This window comes from Oncorhynchus masou, chromosome 1 (genome assembly GCF_036934945.1).
Source record: "Oncorhynchus masou masou isolate Uvic2021 chromosome 1, UVic_Omas_1.1, whole genome shotgun sequence".
Classification (NCBI taxonomy): domain Eukaryota; kingdom Metazoa; phylum Chordata; class Actinopteri; order Salmoniformes; family Salmonidae; genus Oncorhynchus; species Oncorhynchus masou.
Window position 1 is genome coordinate 21,272,107 of NC_088212.1, and position 24,862 is coordinate 21,296,968.

The 24,862-nt window shown below is 42.7% G+C and overlaps 1 protein-coding gene across 2 annotated transcripts; it reads left to right on the forward strand.

Annotated features, from left to right (window-relative positions):
• The first annotated feature begins 1,908 nt into the window (after nucleotides 1-1,908).
• LOC135532616 (leucine zipper putative tumor suppressor 1-like) lies at nucleotides 1,909-23,350 on the forward strand. 2 transcript variants are annotated; one of them, XM_064960116.1, is made up of 5 exons: nucleotides 1,909-2,336; nucleotides 14,673-15,145; nucleotides 18,404-19,246; nucleotides 19,476-19,670; nucleotides 19,890-23,350. In XM_064960116.1, exons 2-5 carry the CDS (start codon nucleotides 14,795-14,797, stop codon nucleotides 20,385-20,387), a joined length of 1,887 nt encoding a protein of 628 aa, XP_064816188.1. In that variant the 5' UTR covers nucleotides 1,909-2,336; nucleotides 14,673-14,794; the 3' UTR covers nucleotides 20,388-23,350. The 2 variants fall into 2 exon arrangements, with proteins under 2 accessions (XP_064816188.1, XP_064816248.1); XM_064960176.1 differs by lacking the exon at nucleotides 14,673-15,145.
• The last annotated feature ends 1,512 nt before the right edge of the window (nucleotides 23,351-24,862 follow it).

A 24,862-nucleotide genomic window follows, 5' to 3' on the forward strand; every position in this document is an offset into this window, starting at 1 on the left:
TGCACAGTCCCCAGACCTCAACCCAATAGAGCATCTTTGGGATGAGATGGAACAGGCTGTTCACAGCATGAATGTACCGTTGTCGAATCTGCAGCAACTGCATGATGCCATCACGTCAGCATGGACCAACATCCCTGTGGAACGTTTCAGGCACCTTGTAGAATGCCCCGAAGAATTCAGACTGTAGGGAGGCCGACCTGGTACTAGATGGGTGTACCTAATATACTGAGTTTATCTGTATAGGAAGGAAAGTGGAAGGAATAAGGAATGTGTTTATTGCTTGTTTATTGGATTAAACATGATATATTCAGATTCCCTTTCATTTTAACTATTTTATATTCCATGCAATACGATAGCTGCAATGTCAATTGCACCTCTTCCCTAATTGGTTCTGTATCCATTTGGTTAGTTGAACAGCAGGTGTCATAATTTGAGAGATCCTTGTGTGTGTAAGATGAGCCACAGTTTAGCCATCAGTTTTGTACCTTTTTACTTGTTTTAAACAGTTAATTTCGCAGTCTGTTTTCGAAGCCTTTTAAGTGTTAGAGCGTCTGAAGCAGCTCAGCTCTCTTGAAGAGGGCTGGGAAACACAAGGTTTTCCTCAGGAGCTGAACACTGAATTAGGTTTAAAGGAGCTGAACACTGGAGAAACCAGTGAAGCAGGTTTAATCCTCAGGAGCTGAACACTGAGCGTTAAAGACCAGGGAGACACAGTGAAGCAGGTTTAATCCTCAGGAGCTGAACACTGAGCGTTAAGACCAGGGAGACACAGTGAAGCAGATTTAATCCTCAGGAGCTGAACACTGAGCGTTAAAGACCAGGGAGACACAGTGCAGGACCAGGGAGACACAGTGAACACTCAGGAGCTGAACACTGAACGTTAAGACCAGGGAGACACAGGGAAGCAGGTTTAATCCTCAGGAGCTGAACACTGAGCGTTAAAGACCAGGGAGACACAGTGAAGCAGGTTTAATCCTCAGGAGTTGAACACTGAGTGCTAAGACCAGGAGACACAGAGGATGAGTCATAGCATCAGCTCCAGAGCATTGTCAGAATTTATCTTTCATATATAACCAACCCCATTTTCATCACACAAGTCTACCTAATACTCACAAACTGTACAATGAGTAGAGATATTGTGTAGGCTGTTACATAATACGTTGTTATTAACTCATGATTGATTTGCCTGCTCCTATTATAAACATAAAGTAATACAACAGAGATTAGACATTTTGAAGGCACTGTGGGTAGAATTACATGCACACCGTGCCTAGGAATAGCTTTAGAAGAGTGTGGAGGCATTCAACAAGAACAGTGGGCTCATCTAATAAGAACAGTGGGCTCATCCAAAAAGAACATTGGGCTCATCCAAATAGAACATGGGGCTCATCCAAAAAGAACTGTGGGCTCATCCAAAAAGAACTGTGGGCTCATCCAAAACGAACATTGGGCATCCAAAAAGATCATTCAAAAAGAACAGTGGCTCATCCAATAAGAGCAGTAGGCTAATCCAATAAGAACAGTGGGCTCATCCAATAAGAACAGTGGGCTCATCCAATAAGAACAGTGGGCTCATCCAATAAGAACAGTGGGCTCATCCAATAAGAACAGTGGGCTCATCCAATAAGAACAGTGGGCTCATCCAATAAGAACAGTGGGCTCATCCAATAAGAACAGTGGGCTCATCCAATAAGAACAGTGGGCTCATCCAATAAGAACAGTGGGCTCATCCAATAAGAACAGTGGGCTCATCCAATAAGAACAGTGGGCTGTTTATATGTTTGTATAGAATAACAGAACCTCTAGGCTGAGTCGGTCTAAGTGCCAATTAGAGAGGAGAAACAGAGAGAAGGAGATAGAGAGAGGAGAGAGAGAGAGAGAAGGAGAGAGAGAGAGCGAAGGAGAGAGAGAGAGAGAGAGAGAGCGAGAAAGAGAAGGAGAGAGAGAGAGAGGTAGGTAGGTAAAGAAAGCAGAGTGGGAGACATATCGCTCCAGAGATAGGATGAAAGGAGAGTGAGAGGAAAAGAAAGGAGGAGGGAGCAAGAAAGAGGCAGAGTGAGTGGTAGTGAGAGAGTGGGAGAAAACAAGGTAAACGAGAAGGAAAAAGAGGGAGAAAGCAAAATGGTGTGTTTCTGTAGGAGGATGACAGTGTTCACTTCCTGGTCGATGGGATGAAGTGAACACACAGTACGGAGAGATGAATACGGGCTGAGAGGACAAAGAAACATAAACACCAAAGGAAACATTGCGCCTGTGTTTCCCACCACACCAGCGCTAGCCATCCTCTACAGGGAAGAGTCAGACCCAGGAAAGCAGCACAGCACTCAGTAATGGAGGTAGGTCCCCGTAGGGCTCAGGATCAACATGTTATGGCTGCTAAACTGGATGTGATGGGTTACAAGTAGATCATATTGACTAGCCCAGGGCAAACATGCTAGGAAGTCATGGAAAGGCATTGGAAAGAAGTTGAGCATTTGGATGTGTTCTGATTCGGCAATTCTTTACTGTAAGCAGAGGAGATTTTTGCAGTCCATGATTGAAGAATAACATGTATTTTAACAATTAAAGAGTTGAAAAGTTGATCCTTTTAGTGCAGGTGTTTAGCTTGTTTTCTAAAGAACAACTCTCTGGAGTACATGCACCTTGGTCCTGACTGAGGTGTCAGCCTTCTACTGCCTCTAAACACTATCAAGTCCTGTTGTTGAAACTACAACTATCAATATACTATGTATAGAAGAATAGTGAATAGTGAATAGAAGAAACAGCAAATGACACAGTTTACAGCAGGGGGCATCTGTGTTGCTGTACTAAATCTATAAACTGTATTTCTATCTGGAAAATGCAAGACAATAAAATAACAATAAATCAAATCACTTATTCATTAGACACAATTCATGACAGAAATAGATCCTTATTCTCTTAACTGACAACCTACCACCCCAGTGTACATCAAACAAGGAGATTAGTGTACACTGCCATAACGTCAAACCATTGTGACATCTGGGAACAGTACTTGTTGAAACCTGCAGCCAGGTTTGAATACAGGGTCTGGTGACAAGATTAGATATTGGATAAACAGGGCACCTGCACAGACATGTTCAGCCATGCATTATCGTGCAGCTTTATGCTGGGAATAAAAATGGATACAGGAAGATGTGTGGGTGTAGTGAAACTGGAGATGACAGGCTTTGGAAAGCAGCACAGTCTTTTCTTATATTCCATCTGCAGTGTCTTCAGACTAACCTTAAAACCTGCTAATGAAGCTCTCAAAATAACTGGCCCAGATACCCAAATACAGCATGTGTATATAAGGCGTGATTCAGCAATGCTAATGTAGGGATGCTATTGCTATAGTTTTAGCACAGCGAATGAAAACACAACATTGATGCCCCACCCCCAAATATGCATATATTTATTTCCTTTAAAAATCAGAACATAAAGTACATTAAGTCCTCAAATGTCAGCTGCACAAACAACAGCCAATGTTAACCTTAAACACTAGTTGAAGGCCCAGTGCAGTAAAACTGTGATTTACCTGTATTTTAAATATAATTCCATACTGTGAAATTGTGAAAATAGTGATAATTCCATTTTAGTGTAAGAGCTGTTTGAAAAGTCCTCCTGAAATTTCAACATGTTTTGTGGGATGGAGTTTTGGCCAATAAGAATATCAAACCACAGCTTTCCCCCTCCCCACAGTCCTAACAAAACTATTGCTTGAGAAATTGCTATTTGCTAAGAAACTATTTTTGTTGAAAGAAGCCATTTTAATTTTAAAAATCACAGTAAGGTACTTAATTGTTACCCAGAAATGATTTGATATTGGTATACAAATGGCTGGATTAGACCTTTAAAGGACAACTTATTGTATTTCGGATGTAAATGGTATGTTATAGAAGTGTCCAGAAAAAAGAGAGAGTTGGCTCCGAATTATCGAATTATCATAGCGAATTAGGTCAAGGTCAAGGTTATCGGGACTATATACACCCAGTCTTAAATAGTTTGATAACAAGAGTAGGCTGTAATGATGAGAGTATAAAACTATTGACTATACAAGTGTGCTATTTTCTGTTGATTTGAACAGCTTGCGTCATACCAAGAGGTCTAAGACAGGTTGGAATAATTTGCATACAGGGAGGGACCAGGGAATTTGGTCACAATGCAGACGCAGCGGGCAGATAAGAAACACATTTTAAGTCATGTGTAGATGCAACAAATCCCGATCAGATAATGATCGGATCATCTTAATCAGATGAGGACAACCACCTGTTAACGCAAGGTGCAACCACAGCTTCTGTGTCACTAATGGCTGGTCCAGATAAGAGGCCTGGCTCTACTTCAAACCTAACAGCTCTGTCACAGGATATTCAGCCCCCTGATTCAAGGCTTTGAGTTTAAGCCAGTGTAATACCATCCCCAACAATATAGAACTTTCTACCTAGCATGGCCAATGCTCTTTAAAGTTTGGAGCTAAATGTACTCCTCCACTAATGCATCTCAGTAGACACTCCTGTCACTTCTTGTCTTAAAAGGGGCCTCAGCTTGTTTTGGGTCCACAAGCTTTCAGTCTGTGGTTCTACATTATTGAAAGAGAGAGATACCTAGAGCTACTTTTACTTACTTTAGAATCCTACTTCCTTTTTAGTTTTCTGTCGCAAGTGGAACGGGTCACTGCAGTTTCCGTTTTAGATGCAGGTTAGTCTGAAAAAAACTAATAAAAAAAAAGATTGAAGCTCAAATTGGCCATGGCCCATGGGCATGATGCAAATTCTAAAAATAATAATATTTGCTGCCATACATTTTCACTGTCGTTTCATTTTTAGTCCAACTCAGAGATAAAAACCTAAGAAGTAAATATTTCATGATTCATGATTACGGAGAGCATCTAACGGATGACACACACAACTCTCTAAAATGATTTTTGGATAGATTCCAGGCACTTCCAGTAACATTAAGTGTTCAGCCATCAGAGAACAATCATCGATGTAGAATGTGGATAACGTAGCGCAATACGGAAATGTATATAAAAAAACATAAAGCCTTTAGCACTTGTCGTTTTGCAGCATGGTCATTAAAGGGTAAAGGGTACCATTTGGACTCAATTAAAGACACGTTTATCCTTGTTTGGAGCCCAGCTGCTAGAATTATGCAAATGCCTTTCACAATGTAAATAGCAGGCAGCCCAGAAATACAATGAATAGAATGGACATCCTCCTCTCTAAAAGTTGATTGTTTGTCAGTCTAATGTCTAATTTCAGAGTGTCGAAATCGCTTCAGGCAAGCATTCTAATTTCAGAGATAGGTCTCCATTAAAATGGGCCTGGCTGTTCTTGTCTCAATGAAAAACAATAGTGCTGAATTAATGAGTATAGTGTGTGCTCACTTCATCACAACACTCATTTAACCTTGCCCCCCATCCACACAAAGCCCTTTCCTCAACCACTCAAAATGATTGATTGAAAGACACTTAGGGTAGCCTACAAAATACCCACCGGCAGCTAAATCATGCAACCTCAAATTCAAACATAAAGTTGACATTTTGATTGATGTCACACACACACAGACACTCACTCTTCCCTCAGTGGCAGTAAGTATGTGCGATTCACTCTTCAGTGCTAAGGGGTCATTTACTCACAGCCTCCTCAGTAATATACTAAGTGGATCATCCAATTAGATCCCATTGTATGCTCTAAGGAGGAGACATCACACTAGTGCATGCAGAGCCTGGATGGACGGATAGCAGGGGAAAACGAGGGACAGTGAAAGATAGACGCTTGCCTCCCACATCATTCTCAGTACAGTCTAATTTTAAAGAAGATTACTCATACTTTCTACACAATGAATAACAGATTATTTTGTATATCTAGGCAAGTCAGTTAAGAACAAATTCATATTTACATTGACAGTCTACCGGGAAACAGTGGGTTAACTGCCTTGTTCAGGGGTAGAACAACAGATTTTCACCTTGTCAGCTCAGGGATTCAATCCAGCAACACTTTGGTTACTGGCCAAATGCTCTAACCACTCGGCTACCTGCCACCCCTGACGATGTCAAGCGATGTCAGGGGATCCTTGACAGGCTACACAGCGAGAGAGACGGGTCCTTCATGTTCAATTATTCACCCCATCACACACTGGAAATGCTTTTTCTGTCATGTACTACCCTTTTCGATGGCTCTCACACACACACACACACACACACACACACACACACACACACACACACACACACACACACACACACACACACACACACTCACACACTCACCACTTTATGTGAGCTAAGCATAATGGCTTTGTCATGACTGGGAGGACCTTAGGCTAACAATGTTGATCATCTTGTCTCCTCTCCCTATTCACAGTCTACGTGCCACGAGGGGACAGCAAGTCAGACTGGTGTTTTCAATACATGATATTAGTTATTAATAACAAAAATACAGTTGAAAATACAGTCAGAAGTTTACTTACACTTAGGTTGAAGTCATTAAAACTTCTTAAGGTCTCGACAACATTCCACTGAAAAGGCAGCGCGCAAAATTCAAAAATATTTGTTTTAAATATGTAACTTTTATACATTCACAAGTGCAATGCACCAAATTAAAGCTTAACTTCTTGTTAATCTACTCATCATGTGTCACATCTAATCAAGGTGGGTGGAATCAGGCGCAGAGAGCAGATACCGATATGACAGTTTATTCTCCGGTGAACAAGAAACACGGTCAACCCAACACACACAGGGTGAACAATCCAACACAGGATAAAGACAAACCGGAGAATATGAACACAAGATACACCGACTGACATGAATACACAAATAACAATCCCGCACAAATCAAGGGCGGGACAACCTACTACATATACAGACACTAATTAACTAAACAACACACAGGTGAAACCAATCAGACAAAACCAACAGATACACGAAAAGGGATCGGTAGTGGCTAGTAGGACGCTGATGACGAACACCGAGCACCGCCTGAACAGGCAGGAGAGCCAACCTCGACATCATGTCTGATTTCAAAAAGGCTTTACAGCGAAAGCACAACATATGATTATGTTAGGTCAGAGCCATGTCACAAAAACACACACAGCCATTTTCCAGCAAAAGAGAGGAGTCACAAAAAGCAGAAATAGAGATAAAATTAATCACTAACCTTTGATGATCTTCATCAGATGACACTCGTAGGACTTCATGTTACACAATACATGTATGTTTTGTTTGATAAAGTGCATATTTATATCCAAAAATCTCAGTTTGCATTGGCACGTTATGTTCAGTAATGTTTTGCTTCCAAAACATCCGGTGATTTTGCAGAGAGCCACATCAATTTACAGAAATAGTCATCATAAACTTTAATATAAGATACAAGTGCTTTGCAAAGAATTAGAGGTATACTTCTCCTTAATGCAACCGCTGTGTCCGATTTCAAAAAAACTTTACGGAAAAAGCAAACCGTGCAATAATCTGAGTACGGCGCTCAGACAACAAATCAAGCCATACAGATATCCGCCATGTTGGAGTAAACAGAAGTCATAAATAGCGTTATAAATATTCACATACCTTTGATGATCTTCATCAGAATGCACTCCCAGGAATCCCAGTTCCACAATAAATGTTTGATGTGTTCGATAAAGTCCATAATTTATGTCCAAATACCTCCTTTTGTTAGCGCGTTCAGTTCACATATCCAAACTCACGACGCGCGGGCAGGTCCAGGCAAAAGTTTAGAAGAAAAGTCATATTACAGTTCGTAGAAACATGTCAAACGATGTATAGAATCAATCTTTATAGAATCAATAAATCTTCAATAATGTTCCATCCGGAGAATTCCTTTGTCTTCAGAAATGCAATGGAACGCAAGCTAACTCTCATGTGAAGGCGTGTGACCAGCTCATGCCACTCTGACAGACCACTGACTCATTCAGCTCCCATTTCCCCCTCCTTCACAGTAGAAGCATCAAACAAGGTTCTAAAGACTGTTGACATCTAGTGGAAGCATTGGGAAGTGCAATTTGACCCGATAGACACTGTATATTCGATGGGCAATGAGTTGAAAAACTACAAACCTCAGATTTCCCATTTCCTGGTTGGATTTTTCTCAGGTTTTTGCCTGCCATATGAGTTTAGTTATACTCACAGACATCATTCAAACAGTTTTAGAAACTTCAGAGTGTTTTCCATCCAAATCTACTAATAATATGCATATATTAGCAACTGGACCTGAGTAGCAGGCAGTTTACTCTGGACATGCTTTTTATCCAAACATGAAAATGCTGCCCTCTATCCCAAACAGGTTTAAAGTTCATTTTTTCAAACACTCCACAAATGTCTTGTTAACAAACTATAGTTTTGGTGAGTCGGTTAGCACATCTACTTTGTGCATGACACAAGTAATGTTTCCAATAATTGTTTACAGACTGATGATTTCACTTACAATTCACTGCATCACAATTCCAGTGGGTCAGAAGTTTACATGCACTAAGTTGACTGTGCCTTTAAACAGCTTGGAAATGTCCAGAAAATGATGTCATGGCTTTAGAAGCTTCTGATAGGCTAATTGACATCATTTGAGTCAATTGGAGGTGTACCTCTGGATTTATTTCAAGGTCTACCTTTAAACTTGGTGCCTCTTTGCTTGACATCATCGGAAAATCAAAAGAAATCAGCCAAGACCTCAGAAAAAAAAATTGTAGACCTCTACAAGTCTGGCTCATACTTGGGAGCAATTTCCAAACACCTGAAGGTACCACATTCATCTGTACAAACAATAGTACGCAAGTATAAACACCATGGGACCACGAAGCCGTCATACCACTAGGAAGGAAACACATTCTGTCTCCTGGAGATGAACATACTTTGGTGCGAAAGGTGCAAATCAATCCCAGAACAACAGCAAAGGACCTTGTGAAGATGCTGGAGGAAACAGGCACAAAAGTATCTATATCCACAGTATCGACATAACCAGCAAGGAAGAAGCCACTGCTCCAAAACCTCCATAAAAAAAGCCAGACTACGGTTTGCAACTGCAAATGGGGACAAAGATTGTACTTTTTGGAAAAATGTCCTCTGGTCTGATGAAACAAAAATAGAACTGTTTGGTCATAATGACCATCGTTATGTTTGGAGGAAAAAGAGGGAGTCTTGCAAGCCAAAGAACGCCATACCCAACCGTGAAGCACGGGGGTGGCAGCATCATGTTGTGGGGGTGCTTTGCTGCAGGAGGGACTGGTGCACTTCACAAAATAGATGGCATCATGAGGAAGGACAATTATGTGGATATATTGAAGCAACATCTCAAGATGTCAGTCAGGAAGTTAAAGCAAATGGGTCTTCCAAATGGACAATGACCCCAAGCATACTTCCAAAGTTGTAGCAAAATGGCTTAGGGACAACAAATTCAAGGTATTGGAGTGGCCATCACAAAGCCCTGACCTCAATCCTATGGAAAATTTGTGGGCAAAACTGAAAAAGTGTGTGCGAGCATGGAGGCCTACAAACCTGACTCAGTTACACCAGCTCTGTCAGGAGGAATGGGCCGAAATTCACCCAACTTATTGTGGGAAGCTTGTGGAAGGCTACCTGAGACGTTTCACCAAAGTTAAACAATTTAAAGGCAATGCTACCAAATAATAATTGAGTGTATGTAAACTTCTGACCCACTGGGAATGTGATGAAAGAAATAAAGCTGAAATAAATCATTCTCTCTACTATTATTCTGACATTTCACATTCTTAAAATAAAGTTTTGATTCTAACTGGCCTAAGACAGGGAACTTTTACTCTGATTAAATGTCAGGAACTGTGAAAATCTGAGTTTAAATGTATTTGGGTAAGGTGTATGTAAACTTCCGACTTCAACTGTATGGCGAAACTTGACAAAACTTCTTGATGTTGTCATGAAATAGACATTTTTACCTAGTTGTATCTAGATATGTGCATGTGCACATTGCGACCCCAATAGAAAACACATGTAACTCTTTAAATATTGACCATATCGAGACGGTACTTCTAAGAAGTGCCATCTGGCCCTGTGGCTATTGAGGTACAGTAGAGCCCAGCAGCACGTTCCTTGTGAGACCTCCCCATAGCATTCACGTCAATAGCCATGAAGTGCTTTGAAAGGCTGGTCATGGCTCACATCAACACCGTCATCCCGGAAACCCGGAAACCCAAGACCCACTCCAATTCGCATACCGCCCCAACAGATCTACAGATGACGGAATCTCCATTGCACTCCACACTGTCCTTTCCCACCTGGACAAAAGGAACACCTATGAGAGAATGCTGTTCATTAACTACAGCTCAGCGTTCAACATCATAGTGCCCACAAAGCACGGTGGTGCTTAGCTCAGTTTATCACTAAGCTAAGGACCCTGGGACTACACACCTCCCTCTGCAACTGGATCCTGGACTTCCTAACGGGCTGTCCCTAGGTGGTAAGGGTAGGCAACAACACATATGCCACGCTGATCCCCTCAGGGGTGTGCGCTTAGTCCCCTCCTCTATTCCTTTTTCACCCACGACTGCGTGACCAAGCATACACTTCAACACCATCATTAAGTTTGCTGACGACACAACGTTGGTAGACCTGATCAGCAACAACGATGAGAGGAGGAGGTCAGAGACCTGGTGGTGCGGTGCCAGGACAACAACCTCTCCCTCAACATGAGCAAGACAAAGGAGCTGATTGTGGACCACAGGAAAAGGAGGGCCAAACACACCCCCATTCACATCAACGGGGCTGTATTGGAAAACTATCATGGTCAAAATATATCAAGACAGTCGTGAAGAGGGCACGACAACGCCTTTTCTCCCTAAGGAAACCCCCCCATACACACACTTTTGTTTTTACATTGATGCTACTCGCTGTTTATTATCTATGCATGGTCACTTTACCTACATGTACAAATTACCTCGACTAACCTGTATCCCTGTATATAGCCTCGTTATTGTTATTTTATTGTGTTGCTTTCTATTTTTTACTTTAGTTTATTTAGAAAATATTTTCTTGACTCTGTTTCTTGAACTGCATTGTTGGTTAAGGGCTTATCAGTAAGCATTTCACCTGTTGTATTCGGCACATGTGACAAATAACATTTGATTTGATTTTTAGTTATAAATCCTGTCCTTTATGACCCTGCTCTAGCCTCTATGAGGTATTGGATTGGCTACGTGTGTCACTGTGGGTGTCTGAGTGCCAGCTGGTCCTCTGTGTGGCAGGGCTTTGTGTCAGGCAGGTCAGCTGGGGCTTGGGGGAACCAGCAGCAACCCTTCTTCCCACTACACACACTCACTCAAAGAGATCACTCCCTTCAAACCCCACTCTGTGTCGCCACAAAACCCCCACCCACCCCAATCGTTCTCCAGTGACTGAAAACCTTAATCATGGTGATCCTAGAAGGCCTGAAGGTCAGATGGATGTTTATAATCTATATACATTTCGATGATGTAGGCTTAATCTTGATGAAATTACAACATTTTCCTAAATATAAGAAGACCCTCTGATAGGTTTAGTGGAGACAGTTCACATACATTATCTTAACTAACTATGATAGTCAATGTAAAATGAGTGCAATTAACCACAGATTTAAGGAAATATTGCCCTACTGCTAATGCAGAGCACTTGGAATGGATATCCTTAAAGGGTCCATCTGTGAACATTGTGCAAAATATTCCTCTGATCAACATCCTATCATGGAAAAGTTGATCAATTAAGGTTTTTATGTTAAAAGGTGGAAACAATTTAGACAGCTTGTCTAAAACAAGGGCTTACTTCTACAGAGGCTGAGAATGTGGGCGAGCTTAAACTGATATAGTAGCACTGAATGCGACTCAAAGCCGCTTAAAGCCCTCAGCAGCAGCACCAGTGGTGTAAAGTATTGAAAATAATGTACTTTTTACTTCATACATTTCCCCTGACATCCAAAAGTACTTAGCAGGACAGGCAAATACTCAAATTCCCGCACTTATCAAGAGAACATCCCTGGTCATCCCTACTGCCTCTGATCTGGTGGACTCACTAAACACACATGTTTCATTTGTAAAGGATGTCTGAGTGTTGAAGATAGCCCCTGGCTATTCTTAAATTCAAAAAAACATGAAAACCGTGCCGTCTGGTTTGCTTAATGTAAGGAATTAAAAATGACTTATACTTTTACTTTTAAAGCGTAAGTATATTTTAACAATTACATTTACGTTTGATACTTAACTATACTTAAAACCAAATACTTTTATTTGACTTTTACTCAAGTAGTATTTTTCTGGGTGACTTTTACTCAAGTCAATTTCTATTAAGGCATCTTTAATTTTACTCAAGTATGACAATTGGGTACTTTTCCCACTTTTTCCCACTGCACCATTTGCCATTTATTCTAAAGTGTAGTCATATATTTTACACTCAAATATGGTGTTGTCTGTTTAATAGGAGTACATCAACTACCAGACAAGAGTCCACACAAAGACTGGCACACTTCAGGAGACAAAGAAAGAGAGGGGATCTTTCTCTTCAGCCAGAGAGGTGTTTGTTCAGTGGGTGCAGGGCAGTGTGGGAGGAACAGAGAAGGGAGGGGAGGAACAGAGAGGGGAGGGGAGGTTATTACACAGTCAGTTGATGGAGAAAAGGGGCAGAGGGAGTTTGGGAGTGTAAAGAATCCATTGTGAGGAAAGGAGTTAATCACTTGAGTGGCGTGTGCCGGTGTAAAAGGAGCACATGTTGTACACCCCATCCCCTGGGGGGGCTTCCAAGGTCCCATCTCGTGGGGGGGCTTCCAAGGTCCCATCCCCTGGGGGGGCTTCCAAGGTCCCATCCCCTGGGGGGGCTTCCAAGGTCCCATCCCCTGGGGGGGCTTCCAAGGTCCCATCTTGTGGGGGGGCTTCCAAGGTCCCATCTCGTGGGGGGGCTTCCAAGGTCCCATCTCCTGGGGGGGCTTCAAGGTCCCATCTCCTGTGGGGGGCTTCCAAGGTCCCATCTCCTGGGGGGGCTTCCAAGGTCCCATCTCCTGGGGGGGCTTCCAAGGTCCCATCACCTGGGGGGCTTCCAAGGTCCCATCTCCTGGGGGGGCTTCCAAGGTCCCATCCCCTGTGGGGGCTTCCAAGACCCCATCCCCTGGGGGGGCTTCCAAGGTCCCATCCCCTGGGGGGGCTTCCAAGACCCCATCCCCTGGGGGGGCTTCCAAGACCCCATCCCCTGGGGGGGCTTCCAAGGTCCCATCCCCTGTGGGGGCTACCAAGGTCCATCTCCTGGGGGGGCTTCCAAGGTCCCATCCCCTGGGGGGGCTTCCAAGGTCCCATCTCCTGCCTTGCTGAATTTACATGTCAGTAAAGGAAGACCCACCCCCTCAGAACGGTACCCTCTTGGCGTGGTGATGTGTTCACTGCATGATTGGTTCATTCAGACACACACTCAGACACACAAACACAGCTACGTGGTATTTCCAGGACTGGACCGATTGCAGCGCGTTAGTCTGCTAGATGGATGCTTTTCCGTGGCAGTAAGTCAATGTGAATATTTTCTAGTCTTGTGGTGAATTCTGGTGGCAAATTCTAGAATTTGAAAGGGATTGTGAGAGAATTAGTTGAGATACATCAACCAGACAGCCTGCAGGGGGGAGGGGAGAAGAACGATGTCAAAGATTGTTTACATGTGGCATCTGGCATTTGTTCTGTACTTGAACAGGTATACATCTAGATTATTATTAGCTATTATTTGTGCATTGTAAGGGAACAATACCAAACAGTACAATCATGTAGAACGTATCCTCATCCTGAATGAAGCTAAATATATTTTTCATTCTTACATGCTGTACTGGATAGTGGCCAAGTGGCTGTATTCTCTGTCCATTGTGATTCTAATCATTGTCCACATAGCTATTATTGCATTTTCTATGAAAACATAAGATGAGCAAAAGAGGCGCATGTTTTGTCAATCTTTTCATCTCCTCCTGAGAGACAAACAGTGCAAAACTAATGCTCCTTATTCAATCTAAACAACTGCACTTGCACAATACTCTAATCATGAAGAGCATTAACAGTGACAGCTATGCATGTCTTTCAGGCCAGCCACACTGTGGAAATAATGATTTGCAACAGATTAGCCGTCAGCTACGTACTACTTAATGGGACTATTATAGTTGGCCCTTTGAAACCATGCTTTTGTTCCTGTGGACATTATGCTTAAAGAAAGGACACCAGGTGGTTGGGGAGCCCCAAAGGCAATATCATTCACTCAGAGACCTCTGCTTATTAGTAACTAGTGTGAACTGAAAATACACTATAGGTCTGTTCCCTAGAGGATTAGAGACCATGGTTGCCAACATCTGGGACCTTGTATCTCCCAGGGCAGGGGTGAGGAAGATAGGGTACGTCTACAGCAGGGGTAGGCCACCCTGGTCATGGAGGGCAGCAGGTACTTTATGTTTTTGATTTAACCGACCTGGAAGACCAGGTGTGTTGAATTTAGGCAATCATTGAACTGATCAATTAGCTCAATTGGTTAGGTGTGGTGCCTTGTTGGAACAAATTCCTGCAGTACCAGTGGCACTCCATGAACAGGGTGGCCTACCGCCGGTCTACAGTATGGTTGTTGCAGAAAATAAATCCCTTTATAGAACAAAGTTACATTCACAAAATACAACAATAACAAAACATCTGAAATCGAAATGTCTTCCCTGCAGATGGAAACATTGACAATACCGACCTGGGGTCAAGAGTATAACACCCATTCCCAGTACCTCTTCAACAGCTTACGTTAAAGCTGCCAGGACATCTCTTCTGCCCTCACCTATGCCCAGAGACCATGGGAAGTGTCAGCAGCTTCATCTCAGGTTCCAGTCTCCACAGCAAGCACCGTCAGGCCACGGAGTACAAACTAAAGAAGGCAGGCCATCCCCGGAAAACGGGCCGGAGCCTGGATGGCCTACTGAAGTACAGCTTTGCTCAGGGGTCTTCCAACCACACCACTAAAGACATCTCTCAGGCAGCCAGAAGTGAGGACTTATTTTACTTAAAGGTGAGCCAGAAGTCGCGGGTGACTCACCGCAGAGGCGTCCCAACAGAAGATCGTGTAGGAGAGGGACATTCTACTGATATGGAACCAGACGGTAGAGAGACACCTAAACTGCTGCCTATGTCTGGGAAACTGGAGAAGGTGAGACTCTGACTTGCTCAACATAATTTTGAATATACCTGTGTTGTATAATTAATAACCAGTAAGACAACGTCAAACACAAGATCAGACAAGCACAGTAGGTACTATAGCAAACAACCACGTTACCTCTGTTGAAGCACCAAGCCTTGTGTTGTCCAGTCTGTTTTGAACCATCTCCAAGGTTGATGACTAAAGCCCCAATTCTGAGTTAGTTTTTTTAGCCTAACTGCAGCAGCACGTAACCACACTCAAAGCCATAGACATAGCTAGGTGAAAGGACTGACAGTCCAAGAGAATGAAATAACAATTGTAAACATTTTGAAACTATACCGTATTTGTTAACAAAGACTAAAATGACAGCAAAAACAAGCAATTGAGTAAAATAACCTTATATAACCTTATGATTGTGCGCTCAAGAAGGCATTATATAAGTTCTATTCTTCAAGAATGAATGGCTATATTCTATTAATGAAAATCACAGTAAGTATTGCAATGGCTTGATATTTTGTAAGATGTCATCAGTGATGTTCTTATGCAAACCCTGCTCTCTGAATAAATCAAATCACATTTTATTGGTCACATACACATGGGTACCAAATGTTAATGTGAGTGTTACAAAATGCTTGTGCTTCTAGTTCCGACAATGCAGTAATATCTAACAAGTAATCTAACAAATTCACAACAACTACCTTATACACACAACTGTAAAAGGATGAATAAGAATTTGTACATATAAATATATAGATCAGCGATGGCCGTGCGCCATAGGCAAGATGCATTTGATGGTATAGAATACAGTATATACAGTGGGGAGAACAAGTATATGAGAAACTTCCGATTTTGCAGGTTTTCCTACTTACAAAGCATGTAGAGGTCTGCAATTTGTATCATAGGTACACTTCAACTGTGAGAGACGGAATCTAAAACCAAAATCCAGAAAATCACATTGTATGATTTTTAAGTAATTAATTTGCATTTTATTGCATGATATAAGTATTTGATACAGAAAAGCAGTGTATCAAATACTTGTTCTCCCCATTGTACATATGAGATGAGTAATGTAGGATATGTAAACATGATTAAAGTGGCGTTATTGTTAGTGATGGCTGTTTAACAGTCTGATGGCCTTGAGATAGAAGCTGTTTTTCAGTCTCTCGGTCCCTGCTTGATGCATCTGTACTGACCTCGCCTTCTGGATGATAGCGGGGTGAACAGGCAGTGGCTCAGTTGGTTGTTGAGCTTGATGATCTTTTTGGTCTTCCTGTGACATCAGGTGCTGTAGGTGTCCTGGTGGGCAGGCAGTTTGCGCCCGGTGAAGCATTGTGCAGTCCGCACTACCCACTGGAGAGCCTTGCGGTTGAGGGTGGTGCAGTTGTCATACCAGGCGGTGATATAGCCCAACAGAATGCTCTTGATTGTGCATCTGTAAAAGTTTGTGAGGGTTTTAGGTGACAAGCCAAATTTCTTCAGCCTCCTGAGGTTGAAGAGGCACTGTTGTGCCTTCTTCACCACACTGTCTGTGTGGGTGGACCATTTCAGTTTGTCTGTGAAGTGTACGCCGAGGAACTTAAAACTTTCCACCTTCTACACTACTGTCCCGTCGATGTGGATGGGGGTGTGCTCCCTCTGCTGTTTCCTGAAGTCCACGATCATCTCCTTTGTTTTTTTTGATGTTGAGTGAGAGGTTATTTTCCTGACCCCACACTCCGAGGGCCCTCACCTCCTCCCTGTAGGCCGTCTCGTCGTTGTTGGTAATCAAGCCTACCGCTGTAGTGTCGTCTGCAAACTTGATGATTGAGTTGGATGCGTGCATGGCCACATAGTCATGGGTGAACAGGGAGTACAGGAGAGGGCTGAGAACGCACCCTTGTGAGGCCCCAGTGTTGAGGATCAGCGGTGTGGAGATGGGGGGCGGCCCGTCAGAAAGTCCAGGACCCAGTTGCACAGGGCGGGGTCGAGGCCCAGGGTCACGAGCTTAATAGTGAGTTTGGAGGGTACTATGGTGTTAAATGCTGAGCTGTAGTCAATGAACAGCATTCTTACATAGGTATTCCTCTTGTCCAGATGGGATAGAGTAGTGTGCAGTGTGATGGCGATTCCATCGTCAGTGGACCAATTTGGAGTGGGTCTAGGGTATCAGGTAGGGTGGAGGTGATATGATACTTGACTAGTCTCCCAAAGCTGGACAGGTGTCCACAAGCTTACCTCTCACACTTTAAAGGTGCCACACATTATTAACCCCTGTAAATCTAAGTGTTCTAAGCTGACATGGAATTGTTTTAAGGTGGTCATAGTATGGATCATTTAACTACATGATTTTGAATTTTAGGACCCCTTTAAGTATATAAAAAAAGATTCAATATTGAATTTGGCCCTTACTATTACAGCCCAGAGAAACACATTGTATAACACATTCATAAATTGTCATAAACACATAAACAGTCCGAAAATAAATCATAATCATTTCAGGTTTTGAAATGTGTCTGTCCTACATCTAGGAGATATCTAAGAAAGATCAGATAATATTGTTTGTATTTTTTTTTACATATATTTAACCCTTTTTTGGGGTTGGCACAAAACTAACTTCATACCTGCATTCATTTTTAAACCCGGTGCCGGTTACCTTCAGATGAGTCCTGTGACACTCATGTTTGTGAGAGTCTCCCCTTTCCATGGAGGGGTCGTAATAGTTTTGTAGGTCAAACCGTTCCGACGCTACAGACGTTTTTGTGAGAAGACTGATTTTCAGGATGTCTTTTGGTCTGACAAACACCTCTCTAGCTTTGTCAACTTTCACCACAGATGCGGAAGTGCCACATAGGCGGATGCAGTGGATTGAGATGCATCCAAAGCCCAAAATTGTTTAGGGATTTTTAAAATTATGTTACTTAAATTGAAGCACCAATCGATTCTAAGGGATTATTATCACAGAGTAGGGCTTTTCATATTTTCTCAGGCAGTACAACAAGGTGGAGGAGGAGGTTGGGTATAACTACGGGTGTTTCCAGACAGACAGAAATATCTTATGTTGCATATCTTTCATGACAGTTTAATGTGTTCTGTATATTTATACATTGCATGTAAATTACATGTACAAATCTCACATTTCTGGGTGGATATAATCTGTTCCCCCCAGCACTAAATGATGGATTAGTCATTGGCAGTATTATTTGCTTACATGAACATCTCCATTGGTTCTCCAGACCAACATGTTATCTAATCGACTTAATTTGTTCCATCTCCTTCCTCTACCTCTAGAATATGGACAAGGCTTTGATCCGGCCCACAGCCTTCAAGCCAGTCATCCCCAGGAGCACCTCTTCCACAGAGACTCACAACAATCTCACCCACCTCCTTAGTCCCCCAGAGAAAACCAGAGACTCCCAGGAGCCCCAACAGGACACATTTTCAGGGACCCTCTCAGACTCTGGGCAGGATTCAATGTCCAGCCTGCCTACTCACAGCACCAGTGGGAGCCACAGTGCTTCCACAGGCCCATTGACTCAGTGTGCAGGAGGCACAGCCCATGGCATGACCCATCCCCAGCAGCCCCCCTTCTCTACATGGACCAACGGAAATGGCATAAGTGCCAGTGCCAGGGTCGCAGCTCTAAGCAATGGAGGGGCAGAGAAGGCTAACAGGGACACCATCTCCCTCCCCTCACCTCAGCAGCCTAGCCCTCTCTTGGAGGAGATGGGGGGCTGTAATCGCTCACCCATCTCCACAGATGAGTCCCTAATTGAGCTGCTGGAGCAGAGGCTGCTGGAGAGTGAGACAGAGCTGCAGGAGCTACAGGTGAGCTTTGAGGAGAAAGAGGTGGACACGTGCCAGCTGTTTGAGGAGAAGCAGAGGTATTGTGTTGAGGAGATGGAGGGCCTGAAGCAGAGGTGCTCCACCAAGCTCAGGCAGGTCTCCCAGAGGGCCGTGAAGAACCACCAGGCCTTGCAGCTGAAGGTCAGCCAGCTGCAACAGGACAACCAGAGGCTCCAGGACGAGCTGGTCCAGATGACCCAGGAGAAGGACCTGATAGAGGTCAAACTGATGTCGTTTGAGATGGAGAAGAACCAACTAGACCCCACCTTAGAGGAGACCCAGTGGGAGGTAAGTGGCCAGCAGGTGTCATGAGCCAGGAGTTTTGACCATATGGTCCATATGGTCTTACCAGGGCTAATTGTAGACTGTGACTAGTGCTCAATGTATTTTGTGGTCAGGTCACTAGGAAAAACGAGTTATAGCTACTGAACACCCGGGTCTATGTCATTTCAAAAATGTATTGGACAAAAGCAACCACTAGTTCAACACAGTTTTTACCCTTTCCATTTATTATTAGGTATGCCAAAAGGCTGGGGAGATCTCACTGCTGAAGCAGCAACTCAGGGACTCCCAGGCTTGTGTCACTCACAAGCTGAATGACATCGTCAGCCTCAAGGCCTCACTGAAGGAGACCCGGTCCAAAATGGAGGCACTGGAAAAGCAGAACAAATTGCAAGAGGAAAAGATATGCTCTCGCAGTGTGGATGTGGAGGTACTACGTCACTTTTCTTAAAAGAAAATCAGAGGAAGTATGATATGCAAACAGAATAGATTTCTTTACTGATTTTTAGCCGCTACACTAGTGGTGAGCCAATGTAAATTGCATTTAAGAGTGAGTGACAATGCTAAACCTAGGCCATTATCTGCTTGACCTCCATGTTCAATAGAAAAATGCATTTGATAATGACACAATTCATATATTCCACCCCAGGTATGCCAAAATGAGCTCCAGCGCAAGAAGAATGAGGCTGATCTACTAAGAGCAAAGGTGGACATACTGGAGACAGACATCAATGAAATGAAAAAGGACCTGGCCCTGGCAAAAGAACATAGGCAGCAGCAAAAGGCCAAACTGGAGGCCCAGGAGAGGTCAGACCAGAGTGGGGGCACTGGAGGGAGCATGAGCACTGACTCCCTGCAGAGAGAGGTGAAGAAACTGAAAGTTGAGCTCAGGGAAGAGAGAGAGACTCAGGAGAGGCTGTCGAACAGCTTTGAGCATGAGAGACAGACGTGGAACAGGGAGAAGGACAGAGTCATCAAGTACCAGAAGCAGCTTCAGCTCAACTATCTGCAGATGCACAAGAAGAACCAAGATCTGAAGAGGATCCTGCAGGAGCTCACAGCAGAGCTGGAGAGTCGACCGGAGTTTGAAGTGGACATCCACAGCTCAGGGTTACACTATGAGGATATTATCGCCACAGAAATGTGAGGGAGAAACCCACAGAGAATAGTAATAACGATGCTCAAATGTTCTGCTGCAGGATATGATAGAATTGCGGTCAGGTTTGGATATTTTTTAATAAAAATCCTTCATTCTCTGTGACTGTGTAAATCAGGCTTTAAAGGGCACATCCGGAGTTCAAACAATAACAAATAACAAAACAGCTAATGGGATGGGGCTTGAGAACTATAACTACACTCAAATTCATAGACAGAGCTATGGATGCAATGACTGATCATCCATGAGATCAAAATTATAGATTTAACTGTGTTTTGAAGCTATACAGTGTTTGTTTACATTGTCTTTGTATACAAACATTTTAGGTTCTACTGAGGTAAGAGAGTTGAACTAAGCTCTTTAAGCATTTATGAGTTATATTATTTAAGATTCAATGGCTATATCATCAATTTAGTCCAAAAATGGATGCAGCAACTCCAGATGGTCCTTTAAGCTTTTGTTATCCATAAGTGTGGTTTCCCAGAAACAGATTAAAAATATTTTTTGATGAACATTCTCCATTGAGCCTGCTTCTTAGTCCAGGACTAGGCTTAATCTATTTCCAGGAAACCACCCCATAATGAAACCACCTTATAATGTTAAATTGACAGTAGCCTAGAAAGCCTACGAAATGGTTATTCCTCTTGAGAAGTTTCCTAGCATTGTAGTGAATTGGGGCATTCTTTCTGTATGTGTCAAGTCCTACATAAGATGTTGTAAGCTCCACAACAACCACTGAGACACAGCAATATGATGTGATGTGTTTTTATTTAACCTTTTTGATCACGATCACCACTGTGGCCAGAGATATTGCAGAGAGAATGAGGCAAGAGGCTGCCCTCGTCAGCGCCAACACAGATACTGGCATCTGCACATGTGTATGGGAGTTCACATCTCTCCTGTAGCATAATACAGTAGCTGCATGGCAACAAATGCGGAGGCGTGCAGCCTCTCGCTTCACACAGTCTTTGTTTTTGTTAAAGTCGCTTGCTCTTTGTGGTAACCATATACTGTAGCCCCGTCTACCTTTAAGTGTCAAAGCACTGGATGTACTGTATATTTTGTGAATAATCATTCATATTATTTATTGATATAAAGGATACAAAAGTGGTAGTGATTAGTGTTGAAAGGAACTATGCACTTCCATTTTAAGAGGGGTTAGAACATGATTCTCAAAGTGCATCCCACACTACAGTCGTGGCCAAAAGTTTTGAGAATGACACAAATATTAATTTTCACAAAGTTTGCTGCTTCAGTGTCTAGATATTTTTGTCAAATGTTACTATGGAATACTGAAGTATTATTACAAACATTTCATAAGTGTCAAAGGCGTTTATTGACAATTGCATGAAGTTGATGCAAAGAGTCAATATTTGTAGTGTTGACCCTTCTTTTTCAAGCTCTCTGCAATCCGTCCTGGCATGCTGTCAGTTAACTTCTGGGCCACATCCTGAAGGATGGCAGACCATTCTTGCATAATAAATGCTTGGAGTTTGGGGAGTTTACTGGCCATGGACCCAAAATATCAATGTATTGTTCCTCGAGCCACTTAGTTATCACTTTTGCCTTATGATAAGGTGCTCCATCATGCTTGGAAAGGCATTGTTCATCACCAAACTGTTCCTGGATGGTTGGGAGAAGTTGCTCTTGGAGGACGTGCTGGTACCATTCTTTATTCATGGCTGTGTTCTTAGGCAAAATTGTGAGTGAGCCCACTCCCTTGGCTGAGAAGCAACCCCACACATGAATGGTCTCGGGATGCTTTACTTTTGGCATGACACAGGACTGATGGTAGCACTCACCTTGTCTTCTCCAGACAAGCTTTTTTCTGGATGCCCCAAACAATCGGAAAGGGGATTCATCAGAGAAAATGACTTTACCCCAGTCCTCCGCAGTCCAATCCCTGTACCTTTTGCAAAATATCAGTCTGTCCCTGATGTTTTTCCTGGAGAGAAGTGGCTTCTCAGCTGCCCTTCTTGACACCAGGCCATCCTCCAAAAGTCTTCGCCTCACTGTGCTTGCAGATGCACTCACACCTGCCTGCTGCCATTCCTGAGCAAGCTCTGTACTGGTGGTGCCCCGATCCCGCAGCTGAATCTTGGGTGCCCTAAAGCCTTCTTCACAACAATTGAACCGCTCTCGTTCAAGTTCTTGATGATCCGATAAATGGTTGATTTAGGTGCAATCCTACTGGCAGCAATATCCTTGCCTGTGAAGCCCCTTTTGTGCAAAGCAATGATGACGGCACGTGTTTCCTTGCAGGTAACCATGGCTGACAGAGGAAGAAAAATGATTCCAAGCACCACCCTCCTTTTGAAGCTTCCAGTCAGTTATTCAAACTCAATCATCATGACAGAGTGATCTCCAGCCGTGTCCTCGTCAACACTCACACCTGTGTTAAAGAGAGAATCAATGACATAATGTTAGCTGGTCCTTTTGTGGCAGGGCTGAAATGTAGTGGAAATGTTTTTTGGGGATTCAGTTCGTTTGCATGGCAAAGGGGGACTTTGCAATTAATTGCAATTCATCTGATCACTCTTCATAACATTCTGGAGTATATGCAAATTACCATCATACAAACTGAGGCAGCAGACTTTGTGAAAATGTATATTTGTGGTATTCTCTTCTCTTCTTATTCTTTTGTCCACGACTGTACACTGAGAATGTCTCACTGGTAATGATATCTCAAAGATGTACAACTTAGCTTTGGAGCTGATCACTTGAAAACAAATTCCGTCTGAGAATATCTAACATGTACTGTATCTATTGGTATATTTATGATACATACACAGAGACATGTTTTTCAAATCTGACAATAAATGTAGATGTATAGATAGGTATATGTATATAAATAGATGTACACTACAAAATCAACAGTGTGGCTTTTCATAACATCTCTATCATTGTAAAATGATTTGTCTACTTGATATATTAAACATTTTCTCTTCCTCGTATTGTTTATTCCCAGCCGTTTGTGTTTGCATTGCCCTTCTGGCATCTTCTGCTATCACATGGAGGTTTTCAATCCATTTTTCCAACATGACACCATGAAGGTTAGAAAATGGGAACATAGCTTTTTTCAGACCTATAGAGGCATTCCAGCCTGTGTCAGTAATTGGACAGCAGTTAAGTACAGGAGATAATGGGGCCTTACCCAGCTGTGATTCTGATGGCTGGCTAACATTCAAGCACAAAGAGGTTTGAATAAATTAGCAGGCAGAGGCACATGTGCAACATAAAAAAGAAAGGCACTGGTCATAGAACAACTAGCTGTTTTGCAGATGTATAATAACCAAGTGAAATTGGACAGGTCCACGGCTACCTCAGTCTTGACTCTAGTCGTCCAGACCAAACCGTTTGTTCATTGACGTTTGTGGGCTCTATTTAATCCGTATCGTGGAAGTTTAGTGTTACAGTGTGATTTAAAGTTCAAGTCAATGTTGTGTGTGAGCAATCATCTCATTTATCGCCTTAACTTGCTGAACTCAGCATGTGACCTGGTTGCTGATGACATCTAGGGGTGGGGTGTGGAAGTGGAAAATGGACTGAATATCATAACAATCTGGATTCACCAAATGTTGTATATTTACATATTTACATTTTTAGTAATTTAGCAAACACTCTTATCCAGAGTGACTTACATTAGTGCATTCATTTTAAGATAGCTAGGTGAGACAACAACATACCACAATTGTAACAAGTACATTTTCCTTCAACAAAGTAGTTATCAGAAAAGTCAGTGCTAGTAAAACATGTTTTATTTTAAAAATATACAGTACCAGTCAAAAGTTTGGACACACCTACTCATTCTAGGGTTTTTCTTAATTTTTACTATCTTCTACAGTACGTTGTAGAATAATAGTGAAGACATCAAAACTATGAAATAACGCATATGGAATCAGGGAGTAACCAGAAAAGTGTTAAACAAATAGCCACCCTTTGCCTTGATGACAGCTTAGCACACTCTTGGCATTCTCTCAACCAGCTTCATGAGGTAGTCACCTGGAATTCATTTCAATTAACAGGAGTGCCTTGTTAAAAGTTAGTTTGTGGAATTTCTTTCCTTCTTGATGTGTTTGTCACATGCACTCTCCGGTGCTCAAGGTCGTCAGGCTGCTCATTATTACACACACCTGTCACCATCGTTACGCGCTGCAGCGCCTCATCAGACTCACCTGGACTCAATCACCTGCCTGATTAACTTCCCTATATATGTCAATCCTTTTGGTTATTTTTCCTAGGGGTTATTGTTTATGTTCCGTTGTTTAATGTCTGTACTCTACTCATGTTTCTTGTTTTGTTCCTTGTGTTATTTATTATTAATGTCACTCCCTGAACTTTCTTCCCGACTCCCAGCGTACACGTTACAGCGTTTGAGCCAGTCACTTGTGTTGTGACAAGGTAGGCGTGGTATACAGAAGATAACCCTAGTTGGTAAAAGATCAAGTCCATATCATGGCAAGAAC

What these genes read in the sequence shown, in the direction of transcription:
- LOC135532616 (XM_064960116.1), top strand. Translation starts at nt 14,795, where the DNA reads ATGGGAAGTGTCAGCAGCTTCATCTCAGGTTCCAGTCTCCACAGCAAG. An exon ending in TGTCTGGGAAACTGGAGAAG is followed by an intron (nt 15,146 to 18,403) that starts GTGAGACTCTGA and finishes CTCTACCTCTAG; the next exon opens with AATATGGACAAGGCTTTGAT. An exon ending in TAGAGGAGACCCAGTGGGAG is followed by an intron (nt 19,247 to 19,475) that starts GTAAGTGGCCAG and finishes ATTTATTATTAG; the next exon opens with GTATGCCAAAAGGCTGGGGA.